Source organism: Staurois parvus, unplaced genomic scaffold (genome assembly GCF_062004578.1).
Source record: "Staurois parvus isolate SC_StPar_1 unplaced genomic scaffold, SC_StPar_1.0 ptg001026l, whole genome shotgun sequence".
NCBI lineage: Eukaryota > Metazoa > Chordata > Amphibia > Anura > Ranidae > Staurois > Staurois parvus.
Genome location: NW_028318822.1, coordinates 175,339 through 194,579, shown reverse-complemented (window position 1 = coordinate 194,579; position 19,241 = coordinate 175,339). Strand labels below are relative to the sequence as shown.

The window sequence follows — 19,241 nt, the reverse complement described above, 5'->3', positions numbered from 1 at the left end:
TACATACATACATACATATACACATACATACATATACACACACATACATATACACACACATACAGTTGTGTTCAAAATAATAGCAGTCAGACATCACTAACCGGATCAATCACTGTTTTTGGTAGAAATGATATTTCTACATGGCAAATAATTTCCTAGCAGGTGTAGTAGAGTAATAGAAATCCAACAGACCCAACAGTCATGACATGCATGCTGCTGATTCTGTGTAATGGAATCACTCACTGAAAGGGGCGTGTTCAAAATAATAGCCGTGTGGAGTTCTATTAGTGAGGTCATTCATTCTTTGAAAAACAGGTGGCAATTCTTGCCCTTATTTAAGGAAGGAAGGCAGCAAATGTTTACATGCTGGTTACAGTGCATTTCTCTCTGAAATTCTGAGGAAAATGGGTCGTTCCAGACATTGTTCAGAAGAACAGCGTACCTTGATTAAAAAGTTGATTGGAGAGGGGAAAACATATAAAGAAGTGCAGAAAATGATAGGCTTCTCAGCTAAAATGATCGCAAATGCTTTAAAATGGCAACCAAAACCTGAAAGACGTGGAAGAAAGCGAAAAACTACCATTGGAATGGATAGAAGAATATCCAAAATGGCGCGGACTCAGCCAACAATCAGCTCCAGGAAGATGAAAGAAGGTGTAAAGTTCCCTGTGAGGACTGTTACAATTAGAAGACGCCTATGTGAAGCCAAGCTATCTGCAAGAAGCCCCCGCAAAGTCCCACTGTTGGAAAAAAGACATGTGCTGAAGAGGTTACAATCTGCCAAAGAGCACATTGACTGGCCTAAAGAGAAATGACGCAACATTTTGTGGACTGATGAAAGTAAGATTGTTCTTTTTGGGTCTTGGGCGGAGACAGTTTGTCAGACGACCCCCAAACACTGAATTCAAGCCACAGTACACTGTGAAGACAGTGAAGCATGGTGGTGCAAGCATCATGATATGGGGATGTTTCTCATACTACGGTGTTGGGCCTATTTATCGCATACCAGGGATCATGGATCAGTTTGAATACATCAGAATACTTGAAGAGGTCATGCTGCCTTATGCTGAAGAGGAAATGCCCTTGAAATGGGTGTTCCAACAAGACAACGACCCCAAACACACCAGTAAACGTGCAACATCTTGGTTCCAGACCAACAAGATTGACGTTATGGAGTGGCCAGCCCAATTCCCGGATCTTCATACAATAGAAAACTTGTGGGGTGACATCAAAAATGCAGTTTCTGAGGCAAAACCAAGAAATAGAGAAGAACTGTGGAATGTAGTCCAATCATCCTGGGCTGGAATACCTGATCACAGGGGCCAGAAGTTGGGTGACTCCATGCAACACAGATGTACAGCAGTTCTCAGAAACAGTGCGACTACAACCAAATATTCATGAAGTCATTCAAAGGAAAGCAAAATCTTCAAACATTTTTCAGTTTATATAGTGAATGTTTGAGTTTGTAAAAAAGAATACAAACACTGCAATTTTTTTGAACTGTCTAATATTCACTTTTCTTCAATTGTTTTAGAGGAACAACACAAATGTGATCTATTTTTCTTCATGTTTTGATTTGGAATAGAATGTGTCGTGTTCCCAATGCATTTGTGTGGATGGAAATAAAAGCTATTAGAAGGATTTTCAGCTTTATTCACTTTTTTTCAACACACTGCTATTATTTTGAACACAACTGTACATACAAACACAGTATAAATAATAGAGAGATAGAGTGAGAGAGAATTAGATATTCTTTGTTTAAAAAAATAACATTTTTCATTAATTTTGTTATATTAAAATATAAATATATTTATCTGTAAAAATAAATCTTAACTTTAGTCATTTTAAATGATTAGTAGAAAAGATTGTAACAAAATATAACTGAAGAACAATAAATTACAACAGTAATGCAAAATACAGAATATTGTAAATAAGGGATATAGATTATACCTTAAAATACAGCTTAAACAAGTTCTATATTGTGAAAGGAGAACACTTAAACGTTAATTTCATGGTTGCTGGTGGAAACGTGATAGGTATTTCTTTAACATATCTGATTTCTCTGGACATGGTAACGGTGTGATATTCTTAGGTTCTCCCGGGTGTCTGGGTGTCCACTTAAATTCTATTTCACCTGAGACAAAAGATACAACATCTGACACAATCTGAATCATTAATTCTTGCGTTGTTTCTTCATATACTTTAGAGACTATCCAGTCCTTTTTGGCCTTGCTGTATGAATAAGGAAATCTTTCAGCTCCCAACTGGCCGTTGGCCAACCTTGGATTTTGAACGGAACCTTGCTTGCGACTTACATTTCTGTTATAATCCAAGGCTGCTAACTCGGTTCGGGCAACCATGCCATCTATTTGGAAGTGGTGCCTTTTGGATCTGTACTTGAGGACCATACTGTGATAGACTTCAAGGCTTCCTGTGTGGCAGAAGTTTGACAAATGACCCATGTCCTCCAATAACTTTGGGTCCCGAACAATTTTTTTGAGTTGTTGGTGTGCTGCAGATCCAGCAATGAGCCAGGGACGTTCCTCATCATCTCGATGTAAAACTGGTGCATGACTGCAGGATTTATAAAGTTTTCCCTCTGACCATTCATGTATGTTAGCTGCATGGTATATTATTGACATCCATTTCTCCTTCAAAAGATCCACATTCCTATGACAGGTACTGGCGCTCCACCACAAATGATTTTTTGTTGGGGTAACCCAAGACGCTAATTCCTTAGCACTTGACCGTTGCATTTTGCGGCCTATCGATTTAGCTAAGCGCCAGATATCGAATTCATGACGGATATGTTTGTACTGTTCCTTCATAATTTTACGTATTCCAACGTGACGATCGGTAGCGATCATTTTAATTTTTACGTTTTCGCTAAGTAAACGGTCCAAAGCTAGCTGAAATGCCTTTTTTTCGGGGGAGACCGACGAGACGCCAGCTGCGATTTGTTCTAATTGAAAATCTAGAATTTTCTCGGTCTCCGCGTCCAGGAATGTGTACGTGCAGTACTTGGCAGAAGAACCTGGTGAGTCGCACTGACCACCTCCGGCCAAAGCCACACTTTTCCCTCTAATCTCTGCCAACCCATCAGATCTTTCCTTGAGCCAGTGGTGATGTATAGTAGGGTAAATAAATTTGTTTTGATTATCGCAATGAGTTTGACGGGATATTCCGGCCAAGGATAGTAGATTGAAAAAATGTGTTGATTTCTGGAAGCTACAGCCACTACATAGCAGAGCGGAGGATATCAATAAATTTCCGGCCGGCATGTTGCCGATAAAAGGTTGACTGGACCACAGATGAAATTTGTGGTTCTCCGAACAGAATCCACTCACAACAACGGCGGACCCAACACGATATTTTTTGAGATGGGCAATATATCCAGGACAATCGCTTCTTCCTTGGCATCTACAATTTAATAACAACTTATTCAAGCATGACTCGAAAACAATGAACTTGCGCTCCGTGGCCATTTTATTTGATCCCAAGTGCAAAGGCATGTGAAGAAATGAGGAATCTGGATCAGACGGATCTATTAAATTGTCTTCTTCCGTTTCTTTTTGATACTCTTCTTCTTCCTTTACTGTTGGACGGTAACCTTCATCCATAATGGTTTGTTCAGTAGCTGAGAAAGGAGCATCAAGAGTTGGAGGGATCTCAGTAGTAGCACTAACTGGAAGTTGAAGCAAGTATCCCCGAAAAGGTGTTTCTAAAGGATTCAACGAACCGGGGGCAGTGGAAATTTGTGGTTTTTGCTTGCTGAATTCCTCACAAAATGAAGGTTGCTGCAAAGGTTCTTCAAGTTTGACAAATCGATGTTGCCTATCTTCTGTAACCTCAGGAGCTGACCACAACGAAAGAGGTGGCAGGATCACCATTTCACATTGTACACCAATTGAACATTGAGTATTCCGGATCGAGACTTGTATACATTTTTGTTTAACACCCATGTTTTTTTGTGTTTGTATACTTTTGTGTTTTTGTCCAGGATAGTACTCTGTGTTTGTTCCTTTGGTAGACATTTCTTGAAGGGACCTTTTTTTTTTTCTTTTAGAAATTTTAATAGAGGACTCAATATTTTCATCTTCTTCTGTTGTTTGTAAAATAGCCTCTTGTGCAACGTGTTCAACTTCCATGTCTTCGAAAAAAATAGTTTCAGAAGGAAGTGCTTCGGACGTTGGGGTGGTGGGTTCCTCTAATTCTTCTAATTGACTGAACTGTCCGCTTAAGGAACTAGAAGTTCCTTCAGGTTCAAAAGTAGGATCTGTACTGTGTTCCTCATAGGTGGTAGAAGTATCCAGTCGTGGTCTTTTTGCATATGAATGTTCTGACAGTTCATCAATGATATGTTCCCTTGACGGGGGTAGACGCTGACTTGGAATTGCATTTCTCTTCAGGCCACGTAGAGTTCCTCTGGTTGCGAAGTCTTCATCGTCAAAATGCAAGGAGCAAACACGATATTTGCCTTTTTTGCAAGACATGATTTCTGGGACAAGGAAGTTTTTTTCTTTTTCTTTGAAACCAAGCTGATCGAGCCATGATTTTATCCTGTTTACCTTCTTTGGGAAGACATGTAATGTTGTGTCTGGATGGTGTGTTCTCCATGAAAAACTGCAACCTGGCACGAAGCAGTTTGGCATCCTAAAAATTACAAAAATTATACATTTTGTTATTATTAAAATTTTTTATATTATATATATATTTTATTAATATCTCAGTTGTGGGACATTTATATTCATATAGACCAGTGGTCTCCAAACTGCGGCCCTTTGCTTTCCTCTCTCTGGCCCTATTCCTCCCACTGACACCAACAAGGAGGCATATTTCCCTCCACTGACACTAACGATGGGGCACAATTCCTCCCACTGATATAAACAATTAGGTACTATTCCTCCAACTAATACCAAGGATGGTACCTTCCTTCCTCTGATACCAATGATGGGGCACTATTCACCCCCCTGACACCAATGATGGGGCACTATTCACCCCCCTGACACCAATAATGGGGCACTATTCACCCCCCTGACACCAATAATGGGGCACTATTCACCCCCCTGACACCAATGATGGGGCACTATTCCTCCCACTGACACCAATGATGGGGCACTATTCCTCCCACTGACACCAATGATGGGGCACTATTCCTCCCACTGACACCAATGATGGGGCACTATTCCTCCCACTGACACCAATGATGGGGCACTATTCCTCCCACTGACACCAATGATGGGGCACTATTCCTCCCACTGACACCAATGATGGGGCACTATTCCTCCCACTGACACCAATGATGGGGCACTATTCCTCTCACTGATACCAATGATGGGGCACTATTCATCCCACTGATACCAATGATGGGGCACTATTCCTCCCACTGACACCAATGATGGGGCACTATTCCTCCCACTGACACCAATGATGGGGCACTATTCCTCCCACTGACACCAATGATGGGGCACTATTCCTCCCACTGACACCAATGATGGGGCACTATTCCTCCCACTGACACCAATGATGGGGCACTATTCCTCCCACTGATATGAATGATAGGACACTATTCCTCCCACTGATACCAATGATGGGGCACTATTCCTCCCACTGACACCAATGATGGGGCACTATTCCTCCCACTGACACCAATGATGGGGCACTATTCCTCCCACTGACACCAATGATGGGGCACTATTCCTCCCACTGATACCAATGATGGGGCACTATTCTTCCCACTGATACCAATGATAGGACACTATTCCTCCCACTGATACCAATGATGGGGCACTATTCTTCCCACTGATACGAATGATAGGACACTATTCCTCCCACTGATACCAATGATGGGACACTATTCCTCTTACGGACACCAATGATGGGGCACTATTCCTCCCACTGACACCAATGATGGGGCACTATTCCTCCCACTGATACCAATGATGGGGCACTATTCCTCCCACTGATACCAATGATGGGGCACTATTCCTTCCACTGATACCAATGATGGGGCACTATTCCTCCCACTGATATGAATGATGGGGCATTATCAAGTCCTGGGAGGGCGTCATATGACGTCCTCCCAGAACGCACCTCCTGTGCGCCCTTGGGGGCACGCACCTGGCAATCTCCGTGATCGCTGTGCCATATGGACACAGTTGATCACATGATGTGGTAAAAGGCCAATCACAGCTGCCTTTTACCATGTGATCAGCTGTGTCCAATGACACAGCAGATCACCGGTAAATGCTGTTGCTGATTATCGACTGCACTTTCCTCACACTGTCACAGCGTGAGGAGAGTACTGCCGAGAACCGGCAATTGTCAAGAGGATGGATCGGCACTGATGATCAGTGCCCTGATGATCGGTACCCACCAATGCCACCCACTTGTGCCCATCAGTGCCACCCACCTGTGCCCATCAGTGCCTAGTAGTGCCACCCACCTGTGCCCAGCAGTGCCACCAGTCAGTGCCCAGTGGTGTCACCCATCCGTGCCCATCAGTGCCACCTATCAGTGCCCATAATTGTTGCATATTAGTGCAGCATCATCAGTGCCAACTCATCAGTGCCACCTATCTGTGCCCCTTCTTCAGTGCTGCCTATTAGTTCCCATCAGTGCCGCCTATCAGTGCCCATCAGTGCCGCCTGTCAGTGCCCATCAGTGCCGCCTATGTGCCACCTCCTCAGTGCCGCCTATCAGTGCTGCCTATCTGTGCCACCTCCACAGTGCCGCCTATCAGTGCCCATCAGCATTGCCTATCAGTGCAGCCTCTTCAGCGCACATCAGTGAAGGAGAAAAATTACCTGTTTGCAAAATTTTATAATAGAAACAAATAAAAACTTGTTTTTTCTAATTTTTTGCTCTTTTTTTGTTTATAGTGCAAAAAATAAAACCCCCAGCAGCAAGGAAATACCACCAAAAGAAAGCTCTATTTGTGTGAAAACAATTATAAAAATATCATATGGGTACAGTGTTGCATGACCGCGCAATTGTAATTCAAAGTGCGACAGTGAAAAAGCTGAAAATTGGCCTGTGCAGGAAGGGGGTATAAGTGCCCGGAAGGCAAGTGGTCTTTCATAGCCATTCATTGTGTGCCATTGTATTGATCTCCGTGACTGGTCACAGTGATCACATGATACAGACAGGGCCAATCACAGTGCATTTGTACCATGTGATAGCTGTGGCCAATCACAGCTTTACAGTAGTACACCTTGGATGGACAGATGCCAGACATCAAAAAAAGGATTGCTTATGACAGTTATCACGGTTTTAAATTAATACATTTTATACAAAAAATGTTTTCAACGTATTTATGTGTAAATTGAAATATTCAATCAGGAATCTTACCTTGTGCTAAAAATGACCAGTAGAATAGTAACTTTAGACCAAAAAATACGCAGACTCTTAGAAAACTGAGTGAGAGTACGATTTCACCAGATCTGAAAAATAAAATTGTTGAAAAGTACTACGATATAAAAATTGTGTTAGAAAATTTTGCTGAGTAACGATTGATTGTAAATGTATTTATAACCGTATGCCCATATGGAAGAAAAATATATTTTCAATATATTTAGAAAAAAAAAAAAAACATGCGATGTATATTTACAATATATTGGCCTACATACTGTATAATAATAATAATACATAAATATATTTTAACGTGTATTCCAAAAATGTAGATTAAAATATATTTTCCAGATATTTTTGATCATCTAAAAAAATGCATTTAAGCATAGATTTTTAAATATACTTGTAAATGCATTCCAAATTACACTTTGATATATATTGCAGCATGTGTTCTGAATATAATTTTTTATAATAATAATATTCACAAATATATTTTTGAAATATATTGAATATGGTCAAAATCGTAGTAGCTGAAATATATGTCAATATATTTGGGAAGAATATATTAAGAATGTATTTTTAAAATATATTTTTCTTCCATGTGGGTGTGATGTGTCCAAGATCATAAATGATGCAGCTCATTTTCATAGCTACGCATGTATAATCTTTAGGCCTCACGTACACTGTTGTTCCTAAACGTGAGTTTAGGAGCCTTTGGTGTTTTTTTTTGCCACAGCCCCTGAACTCAACTCAATAAAAGCCTGTGTGTTCACGTACACATAGACGTTTTCCAGAGTTTACTCACATGGAAGAAAAATATATTTGAAATATATATTAAAAATATTCTTCCCAAATATATTTACATATATTTGAAATGCTACAATTTTGGCCGTATTCAAAAAAAAAAAAAAAAAATATAATAATAATAATATATATATATATATATATATATATATATATATATATATATATATATATATATATATATATATACACACACACACATACACACACACATATATACACACACTACACTGCATGCTGAAATGCGTTTTTATTACAAAATATATGAAAAATATGTTTTAAAACACATTCAAGTATACTGTATTTCTTTAAAAATACAAGTCTACATTTTTGGAATGCATTTACAAGTATATGTAAAAATAGATGTTAAAAATGACTTTTTTGTATGTTAAAAAAATCAGTAATAATAGGGGAGCTGAGGACAGTAATGGAGGGGGGGTGCTGAGGACCGTAATGTGAGGGGGCGGAGGACAGTAATGGGGGGGTGTTGAGGACTGTAATGTGAGGGGGCGGAGGACAGTAATGGGGGGTGTTGAGGACCGTAATGTGAGGGGGCGGAGGACAGTAATAGGGGGGGTGTTGAGGACCGTAATGTGAGGGGGCGGAGGACAGTAATAGGGGGGGTGTTGAGGACCGTAATGTGAGGGGGCGGAGGACAGTAATAGGGGGGGTGTTGAGGACCGTAATGTGAGGGGGCGGAGGACAGTAATAGGGGGGGGTGTTGAGGACCATAATGTGAGGGGGGCTGAGGACCGTAATGGGGGCAAGTACAGTAATAATGGGGGAGCTGAGGACAATAATGGAGGTGCTGAGGACAGTAATGGGGGTGAGGACGGTAATAATGGGGGAGCTGAGGACAATAATGAGAGGTGCTGTGGACAGTAATGGGGGTGAGGACGGTAATAATGGGGGAGCTGAGGACAATAATGAGAGGATGCGGAGGACAGTAATGAGGGGACTTAGGACAATCATGAGGGGCTAAGAACAGTAATGGGGGCGTGTACAGTAACATTGGGGAAGCATAGGACAGTAATGGGGGGTGCTGAGGATCATAATGTGAGGGAAGCTGAGAACAGTAATGGGGGCTTGTACAGTAACAATGGGGGAGCTGAGGACAGTAATAGGGGGTGCTGAGGACTGTAATGTGAGGGCGGCTGAGGACAGTAATGGGGGAGAGTACAGTAATAATGGGGGAGCTGAGGACAGTAATGGGGGGTGCTGAGGACCATAATGTGAGGGCAGATGAGGACAGTAATAGGGGCGAGTACAGTAACAATGGGGGAGCTGAGGACTGTAATGGGGGGTGCTGAGGACCGTAATGTGAGGGCGGCTGAGGACCGAGATGGGGCAAGTACAGTAATAATAGGGGAGCTGAGGCCAGTAATGGGGGGTGCTGAGGACCGTAATGTGAGCGGGGCGGAGGACAGTAATAATGGGGGAGCTAAGGACAGTAATGGGGGTGAGGACGGTAATAATGGGGGAGCGGAGGACAATAATGAGAGGGTGCTGAGGACAGTAATGGAGGTGCTGAGGACAGTAATGGGGGTGAGGACGGTAATAATGGGGGAGCTAAGGACAGTAATGGGGGAGCAGAGGACAATAATGAGAGGTGCTGAGGACAGTAATGGGGGTGCTGAGGACAGTAATGGGGGTGAGGACGGTAATAATGGGGGAGCGGAGGACAATAATGAGAGGGTGCGGAGGACAGTAATGGGTGTGAGGACGGTAATAATGGGGGAGCGGAGGACAATAATGAGAGGGTGCTGAGGACAGTAATGGGTGTGAGGACGGTAATAATGGGGGAGCGGAGGACAATAATGATGGGGGAACCTCGGTGTTCCTTTCCTCTCTAGGCTGGGTTATGCTGAGTGGGTGTACGGAGCATTTTTGTTTTGATACATGTTTTTTAGCCTAGTAGTCCATTATCTCACTTGGAACGCACGGTGTCAGGTCACCACTCTGCATAAAATCCTTCCTGTTCAGGTGGTGGTGTGACATTTTGCATGAGGTGGGGAAGATTCAGGTGCTTGAGAGAGACAAGTGGAGTCTCTTTCCGGGGTGTGGCTGTCTGTCTCTTATCACCCAAGGTTTTTTTTCCTTGATGCTCAATAATTGAAAAATGGCTGCGTACGTAGGCGATGGGTTGTGCCTCTTAGGCCCTCTCTGCTGCTTTATGTAAATAGTTTTCAATAGTCTGAAAATATTGGTAGTAAACTCTGTATATATGGTATATATTCTGGACATAGGTGTACATTCCTTTTGTTTTCTGTTGTATGACCGTACTATGGTTATGTTTTATTACTTTTATATAAAATTATGTTGTTTGATTCTTTTCAATAAAAGATCAATAGTGCCCCATCATTAGTATCAGTGGGGGGAATAGTGCCCCATCATTGGTATCAGTGGGAGGAATAGTGTCCCATCATTGGTATCAGTGGGAGGAATAGTGTCCCATCATTGGTATCAGTGGGAGGAATAGTGCCCCATCATTGGTATCAGTGGGAGGAATAGTGTCCCGTCATTGGTATCAGTGGGAGGAATAGTGTCCCGTCATTGGTATCAGTGGGAGGAATAGTGTCCCGTCATTGGTATCAGTGGGGGGAATAGTGCCCCATCATTGGTATCAGTGGGGGGAATAGTGCCCCGTCATTGGTATCAGTGGGGGGAATAGTGCCCCGTCATTGGTATCAGTGGGGGGAATAGTGCCCCGTCATTGGTATCAGTGGGGGGAATAGTGCCCCGTCATTGGTATCAGTGGGGGGAATAGTGCCCCGTCATTGGTATCAGTGGGGGGAATAGTGCCCCGTCATTGGTATCAGTGGGGGGAATAGTGCCCCGTCATTGGTATCAGTGGGGGGAATAGTGCCCCGTCATTGGTATCAGTGGGAGGGATAGTGCCCCGTCATTGGTATCAGTGGGAGGGATAGTGCCCCGTCATTGGTATCAGTGGGAGGGATAGTGCCCCGTCATTGGTATCAGTGGGAGGGATAGTGCCCCGTCATTGGTATCAGTGGGAGGGATAGTGCCCCGTCATTGGTGTCAGTGGGAGGGATAGTGCCCCGTCATTGGTATCAGTGGGAGGGATAGTGCCCCGTCATTGGTGTCAGTGGGAGGGATAGTGCTCCGTCATTGGTGTCAGTGGGAGGGATAGTGCCCCGTCATTGGTGTCAGTGGGAGGAATAGTGCCCCGTCATTGGTGTCAGTGGGAGGAATAGTGCCCCGTCATTGGTGTCAGTGGGAGGAATAGTGCCCCGTCATTGGTGTCAGTGGGAGGAATAGTGCCCCGTCATTGGTGTCAGTGGGAGGAATAGTGCCCCGTCATTGGTGTCAGTGGGAGGAATAGTGCCCCGTCATTGGTGTCAGTGGGAGGAATAGTGCCCCGTCATTGGTGTCAGTGGGAGGAATAGTGCCCCGTCATTGGTGTCAGTGGGAGGAATAGTGCCCCGTCATTGGTGTCAGTGGGAGGAATAGTGCCCCGTCATTGGTGTCAGTGGGAGGAATAGTGCCCCGTCATTGGTGTCAGTGGGAGGAATAGTGCCCCGTCATTGGTGTCAGTGGGAGGAATAGTGCCCCGTCATTGGTGTCAGTGGGAGGAATAGTGCCCCGTCATTGGTGTCAGTGGGAGGAATAGTGCCCCGTCATTGGTGTCAGTGGGAGGAATAGTGCCCCGTCATTGGTGTCAGTGGGAGGAATAGTGCCCCGTCATTGGTGTCAGTGGGAGGAATAGTGCCCCGTCATTGGTGTCAGTGGGAGGAATAGTGCCCCGTCATTGGTGTCAGTGGGAGGAATAGTGCCCCGTCATTGGTGTCAGTGGGAGGAATAGTGCCCCGTCATTGGTGTCAGTGGGAGGAATAGTGCCCCGTCATTGGTGTCAGTGGGAGGAATAGTGCCCCGTCATTGGTGTCAGTGGGAGGAATAGTGCCCCGTCATTGGTGTCAGTGGGAGGAATAGTGCCCCGTCATTGGTGTCAGTGGGAGGAATAGTGCCCCGTCATTGGTGTCAGTGGGAGGAATAGTGCCCCGTCATTGGTGTCAGTGGGAGGAATAGTGCCCCGTCATTGGTGTCAGTGGGAGGAATAGTGCCCCGTCATTGGTGTCAGTGGGAGGAATAGTGCCCCGTCATTGGTGTCAGTGGGAGGAATAGTGCCCCGTCATTGGTGTCAGTGGGAGGAATAGTGCCCCGTCATTGGTGTCAGTGGGAGGAATAGTGCCCCGTCATTGGTGTCAGTGGGAGGAATAGTGCCCCGTCATTGGTGTCAGTGGGAGGAATAGTGCCCCGTCATTGGTGTCAGTGGGAGGAATAGTGCCCCGTCATTGGTATCAGTGGGAGGAATAGTGCCTCGTCATTGGTATCAGTGGGAGGAATAGTGCCCCGTCATTGGTATCAGTGGGAGGAATAGTGCCCCATCATTGGTGTCAGTGGGAGGAATAGTGCCCCATCATTGGTGTCAATGGGAGAAATAGTGCCCCTCTCATTTTTTTAGCGTTTTTCCTTTTTCTAATGTAACGTGGCACATTGAAATCTTTTAGGATTTATATATGCATGAAATTACCTCCTCGCTTACCCCCTCACTGGGCAAAACAAAGCTGCAGGTTAAGGAATCAATTATCCAATGAGTAAACTTACCTCCAAATCCGTGTCAACTTACAAAAACACAAAAAACCCACAAAAATAATAACGTGAAACTATACAATGGGGAGATTTTCTACAACTGGTGCGCTCGGAATCGGGTGCAGCTCCAACGGCGCTCTACAATACCGCCGACAATGAAGGAATGGTTGTGGAGAATCAATAAAATGGAAGAGATAGAGGAACTCATAGCAATTTCACGAGAAAGACTCGCAAGATTTTCCTCTACCTGGTACAGCTGGACTCATTTTAACCTCTTGGTGCCGGCACCTCCTGGTCCTTTAAGAGTTTCAGAAGCCAGGAGGCAGGGCGGGGTTTTAGGGTCTTTTGACCACAGTGATTCGCTGTCACGGCGGTCACATGATTCGAAAAGGTCCCAATCGAAAGGGGAGATCGGGACCTTTCCGGGAGTTGCAGACATATGTGCTGGGAGCACTCAGGGCGTGTGCGTTCAGCACATATGTAATTTCTAATTGCACGCAAATATGCGGCCGCTCGGCGTCAAGGCCCAGACACCGAGAGGCCGCATATTTGCGTGCAATCGGCGTCAAGGGGTTAAGATAACTTCTGTATATCACAATTTATGCAAAAAACAACTCACCCAAGCTCTACTGCTAATCAGAAAGATGGGAGTGGGTTGCTGTTGCTCAGGCTGATTTTTGAATCCTAGGACATATATAGCAATCTAGCTGGCAACTCATTTCTTCATCATAAGATCTTTATTAGCACACAGTAGATGTAAAATTCATCAAAGCTGACGCGTTGTGGCCAAAACGCATCAAATTTACACCTGGGCAACACAGTCGCTAAATGGTTAGCATTTCTGCCTGGCAGTACTTGGGTCGCTTGTTCGAATCCCACCACCTGCCTGGAGTTTGCATGTTCTTCCTCTGCCTGCGTGGGTTTCCTCCAGGTGCTCCAGTTTCCTCCCACACACCACAGACATGCTGGTAGGTTAATTGGATCCTGTCTAAATTGTCCCTAGTATGTGTATGTATGAATGTGAGTTAGGGACCTTAGATTATACACCCCTTGAGGGTTAGGGACTGATGTGAATGTACAATATATATGTAAAAAGCTTTGCATAAATTGAAGGCGCTATATAAGTACCTGAAATAAATAAATCTTCTACTGTGTGCTAAGATATTATGATGAAGAAATTAGTTGCCAGCTATATATATATACATATATATATATATATCACAACGTATGGCCACAGAAGTAAAGTGTATGCTGTAACCATGAGCTCATCGGCTCCTATACCGCTCATACTCTTTGAGGATCACCTTTGGACATAGGCAACCCTAGTGGACTGATCTGTAACCCATTTGCAGAGGATAGGAAAAAGAACAAACCCTTACCGCCTAAATTTAGACCCCTCACCTATTCCCGACCCTTACCTTCTGCGCCTATAATCTCGTCCCTCCACCTTCTTTTTCTATCCCCTCTTTCCTCCCACTCCTATTCTTCTCCCTTCCTCCGTAATACCCCCCCACCCGCCCCACCAGCGACTCAAAGCTGCATCTTTAATTTGGCTACTGTACATGCGAGTTTCTGATGGGATATCACTTCTTGTTTGCATTTGGTAACAATACTTGGTCATTTCTCATGACTATTTATCTACTGGAATTCTTGTTTCTGTTCGAGTTCTTCCGTGTTCTTTTGTGTTCTTCCAATTCACTGTGTTCTTCCTTGTCTATATCCTGGCATAATATGTATCAGGGGGTCTTCAAACTTTTCAAACAAAGGGCCAGTATATGGGCCTTCAGACTTCAGGAGGGTTAGATTAGGGCCAGTGAGGATAGAAAATATCCTGGCCCCAGCATCAGTGAGAATAAACATGGCCTCAGGGTTGATGGTCAGTAGGAGAAGTAGCGCCTCAGGGTTGATGGTCAGTAGGAGAAGTAGCGCCTCAGGGTTGATGGTCAGTAGCAGGAGTAGCGCCTCAGGGTTGATGGTCAGTAGCAGGAGTAGCGCCTCAGGGTTGATGGTCAGTAGCAGGAGTAGCGCCTCAGGGTTGATGGTCAGTAGCAGGAGTAGCGCCTCAGGGTTGATGGTCAGTAGCAGGAGTAGCGCCTCAGGGTTGATGGTCAGTAGCAGGAGTAGCGCCTCAGGGTTGATGGTCAGTAGCAGGAGTAGCGCCTCAGGGTTGATGGTCAGTAGCAGGAGTAGCGCCTCAGGGTTGATGGTCAGTAGCAGGAGTAGCGCCTCAGGGTTGATGGTCAGTAGCAGGAGTAGCGCCTCAGAGTTGATTGTCAGTAGCAGGAGTAGCGCCTCAGGGTTGATGGTCAGTAGGAAGCGTAGCGCCTCAGGGTTGATGGTCAGTAGGAAGCGTAGCGCCTCAGGGTTGATGGTCAGTAGGAAGCGTAGCGCCTCAGGGTTGATGGTCAGTAGGAAGCGTAGCGCCTCAGGGTTGATGGTCAGTAGGAAGCGTAGCGCCTCAGGGTTGATGGTCAGTAGGAAGCGTAGCGCCTCAGGGTTGATGGTCAGTAGGAAGCGTAGCGCCTCAGGGTTGATGGTCAGTAGGAAGCGTAGCGCCTCAGGGTTGATGGTCAGTAGGAAGCGTAGCGCCTCAGGGTTGATGGTCAGTAGGAAGCGTAGCGCCTCAGGGTTGATGGTCAGTAGGAAGCGTAGCGCCTCAGGGTTGATGGTCAGTAGGAAGCGTAGCGCCTCAGGGTTGATGGTCAGTAGGAAGCGTAGCGCCTCAGGGTTGATGGTCAGTCGGAAGCGTAGCGCCTCAGGGTTGATGGTCAGTCGGAAGCGTAGCGCCTCAGGGTTTATGGTCAGTCGGAAGCGTAGCGCCTCAGGGTTGATGGTCAGTAAGAAGAGTAGCGCCTCAGGGTTGATGGTCAGTAGGAAGAGTAGCGCCTCAGGGTTGATGGTCAGTAGGAAGAGTAGCGCCTCAGGGTTGATGGTCAGTAGGAAGAGTAGCGCCTCAGGGTTGATGGTCAGTAAGAAGAGTAGCGCCTCAGGGTTGATGGTCAGTAGGAAGAGTAGCGCAGCAGGGTTGATCGTCAGTAGAAAGAGTAGTACCTCATGGTTCATGGTCAGTAGAAGTAGTACCTCAGGGTTCATGGTCAGTAGAAGGAGTAGCGCCTCAAGGTTGATGGTCAGTAGGAGGAGTAGCGCCTCAAGGTTGATGGCCAGCAGGAGGAGTAGTGCCTCAGAGTTGATGGCCAGCAGGAGGAGTAGTGCCTCAGAGTTGATGGCCAGCAGGAGGAGTAGTGCCTCAGGGTTGATGGCCAGCAGGAGGAGTAGTGCCTCAGGGTTGATGGCCAGCAGGAGGAGTAGTGCCTCAGGGTTGATGGCCAGCAGGAGGAGTAGTGCCTCAGGGTTGATGGCCAGCAGGAGGAGTAGTGCCTCAGGGTTGATGGCCAGCAGGAGGAGTAGTGCCTCAGGGTTGATGGCCAGCAGGAGGAGTAGTGCCTCAGGGTTGATGGCCAGCAGGAGGAGTAGTGCCTCAGGGTTGATGGCCAGCAGGAGGAGTAGTGCCTCAGGGTTGATGGCCAGCAGGAGGAGTAGTGCCTCAGGGTTGATGGCCAGCAGGAGGAGTAGTGCCTCAGGGTTGATGGCCAGCAGGAGGAGTAGTGTCTCAGGGTTGATGGCCAGCAGGAGGAGTAGTGCCTCAGGGTTGATGGCCAGCAGGAAGAGTAGTGCCTCAAGGTTGATGGTCAGCAGGAGGAGCAGTGCCCCAACATTGGTATTAGTGGGAAGAATAGTACACCATCATTGGTTTCAATGGAAGAAGTGCTGCCCCATTGTTGGTCTCAGTGGGAGGAATAGTCCCCCAAGGGCTGGATAAAGGGTAGCAAAGGGCCATATCTGGGGGCCACAGCTTGGAGACCCCCAATATATATTTTTATGTCTTGTTAATAAACTTCTTATGAAACAAAAAGAATCTGGTGCAGCTGTGCATGGGAGCCAATCAGCTTCTGACTTCAGCTTGTTCAATTAAGCTTTGCCAATAAAACCTGGAAACCGATTGGTTTCTCTACAGAGCCGCACCAGATTTTGCACTCTCCGGTTTTAGGAAATCAACCCCAATATCTCCTTCTCGTAACAGTACTCAATATATATGTGCAAAATTATATGAACTGGGAACTAATTTCCACATAAGTCCTCGAGTTCATTTACCCATGTTGTGGAAAAGGTAGCCGCCAATCAGCTTTTGACTTCACAGTAAAAAAATGGGACTCAGCGAGTGCTTATAAATAGCAGCTGATATACTAAAAGGAAACCACAAACCTTCTAAAATCAAAATGTAAAAATATAGTGCAGCGCTAAAAACAATATAAATGCCAAAACGCATAAAATGACCAGCATAAACGCATAATCTGCACAGAAATGTTAATACTTCGGATACTAAATTAGTGTCCAATGGAGAAATGCAGATAGATATACCAAATGGATGACTATTCGTATCCCTTAGAACTGTACAAGGTGCTCGTATATGAAATCATAACATAAAAATGATATTATATTGATAGGTCAAAAGTTTGGTATAAGTGCAGCTAAAAGATTCAGAAAGGTGACACTTATTCTCCCAGTAGAAGCAGGTAATCCAGTGATGTGCGGAGTAATGGTAGAAATGCACACTCACCAGACGCGCATCAAATATGCGCAATTAATCAAACAGCCAGAGGTCCCCTCTTATGGTGGAGTAGGATGCAGCCTGGTATGTGTAAACCTCCTCTATGGATCTGGGCGATAGGATGTCAATCAGAGGTCCCCTTAAAGGTAAGCTGCGGTGGGGTCTGGTGTAGGTCTCTCTCCTCTGGGTCTTGGGATGGTCACCTGCGGAGTTAAATGCTCGGTACAGAGCAAAAAAGTATGGTGCCCATAGTGTAGTATTCCTTATGAAAGGTTTATTAACTTGTTCAATTAAACTTTGACAATAAAACCTGGAAGCCGATTGGTTTCTCCACAGAAATGCACCAGATTATGAGCTCTCCGGTTTTAGGAAATCAACCCCCAATATCTCCATCCCATAACAGTACTCACTATATATGTGCAAAATTATATGAACTGTGAACTAATGTCCACGAAAGTCCTTGCGTTCATTTACCCATGTTGTGGAACAGTGAAAATTCTCCTCGCTGAAACGAAAAAAATATCCAAACGTGCTCCTGAAAAATCTCCACCACCAAGAGAAGCTACAGACGGGTTCTCACCTCCACACGGCACTGATCTCACTGCTACCCAGACAGGAAGTCTCTCTGGAAGACAGGAAGTGATGTCAGGTACAGACTGGACGTGATGTCAAGTATAAATAGGAAGTTCTGGGTGAGAGGTGAGGTGGGAGGAAGTAGAGAGGAGACGTTGGTGGAAGTGGCAGCAGAGGAGGTAATAAGATGTTATTTCCTATTTACACCCAGTAACCCTCCGTCATGTCTGTCCTCTTCCTCCATAGTCACGTCCGTCCTCTTCCTCCATGGTCACGTCCGTCCTCTTCCTCCATAGTCACGTCCGTCCTCTTCCTCCATGGTCGCGTCCGTCCTCTTCCTCCATGGTCACGTCCGTCCTCTTCCTCCATGGTCCCGTCCGTCCTCTTCCTCCATGGTCACGTCCGTCCTCTTCCTCCATGGTCCCGTCTGTCCTCTTCCTCCATGGTCCCGTCCGTCCTCTTTCTTCACAGTCACTGTGACGTCTTTTATCTCTAGCAGATGATGATACACACATATTTCCACCCCAAAACTTGTACATCTCACCCTCACATCTACCATCTCCCTACTACTGCTCTCATCACCTCCTGCTGATACTTCACTCTCCTGCTGACCCAAACACCAGGACTGGAAGGCATGTGCGCTCGTGTACATCCCGCTCCCATCTTACTTTCCTCACCCTCCTTCTTCTCCTAACCTTTGGGGATATCTCCCCAAACACTGGTCCTCCACTATCTCACCCCCGCACCAGGCACCCTCCTTCTTCTCCTAACCTCTGGGGATATCTCCCCAAACCCTGGTCCTCCACTATCTCACCCCCGCACCAGGCACCCTCCTTCTTCTCCTAAGCTCTGGGGATACCTCCCCAAACCCTGGTCCTCCACTATCTCACCCCCCCCGAACCAGGCACCCTCCTTCTCCTAACCTCTGGGGATACCTCCCCAAACCCTGGTCCTCCACTATCTCACCCCCGCACCAGGCACCCTCCTTCTCCTAACCTCTGGGGATACCTCTCCAAACCCTGGTCCTCCACTATCTCACCCCCGCACCAGGAACCCTCCTTCTCCTAACCTCTGGGGATATCTCCCCAAACACTGGTCCTCCACTATCTCACCCCCGCACCAGGCACCCTCCTTCTTCTCCTAACCTCTGGGGATACCTCCCCAAACCCTGGTCCTCCACTATCTCACCCCTGCACCAGGTACCTTCCTTCTTCTCCTAACCTCTGGGGATATCACCCCAAACCCTGGTCCTCCACTATCTCACCCCTGCACCAGGTACCTTCCTTCTTCTCCT

General features: G+C 45.9%; 1 protein-coding gene across 2 annotated transcripts; it reads right to left on the bottom strand.

Moving 5' to 3' along the window:
- Positions 1 to 1,637: 1,637 nt before the first annotated feature.
- LOC149441084 (uncharacterized) lies at positions 1,638 to 18,015 on the bottom strand. 2 transcript variants are annotated; one of them, XM_089657745.1, is made up of 3 exons: positions 17,955 to 18,015; positions 7,351 to 7,442; positions 1,638 to 4,653 (listed from the first exon to the last, which is right to left on the bottom strand). In XM_089657745.1, the coding sequence occupies exon 3, from the start codon at positions 4,650 to 4,652 to the stop codon at positions 2,010 to 2,012; it is 2,643 nt and encodes an 880-aa protein (XP_089513871.1). In that variant the 5' UTR covers position 4,653; positions 7,351 to 7,442; positions 17,955 to 18,015; the 3' UTR covers positions 1,638 to 2,009. The 2 variants fall into 2 exon arrangements, with proteins under 2 accessions (XP_089513871.1, XP_089513870.1); XM_089657744.1 differs by having other exon boundaries at positions 17,849 to 18,000.
- Positions 18,016 to 19,241: the final 1,226 nt, after the last annotated feature.

Bases quoted from the DNA above. Each gene is read 5' to 3' on its own strand.
- LOC149441084 (XM_089657745.1), bottom strand. From the start codon at position 4,652: ATGCCAAACTGCTTCGTGCCAGGTTGCAGTTTTTCATGGAGAACACAC.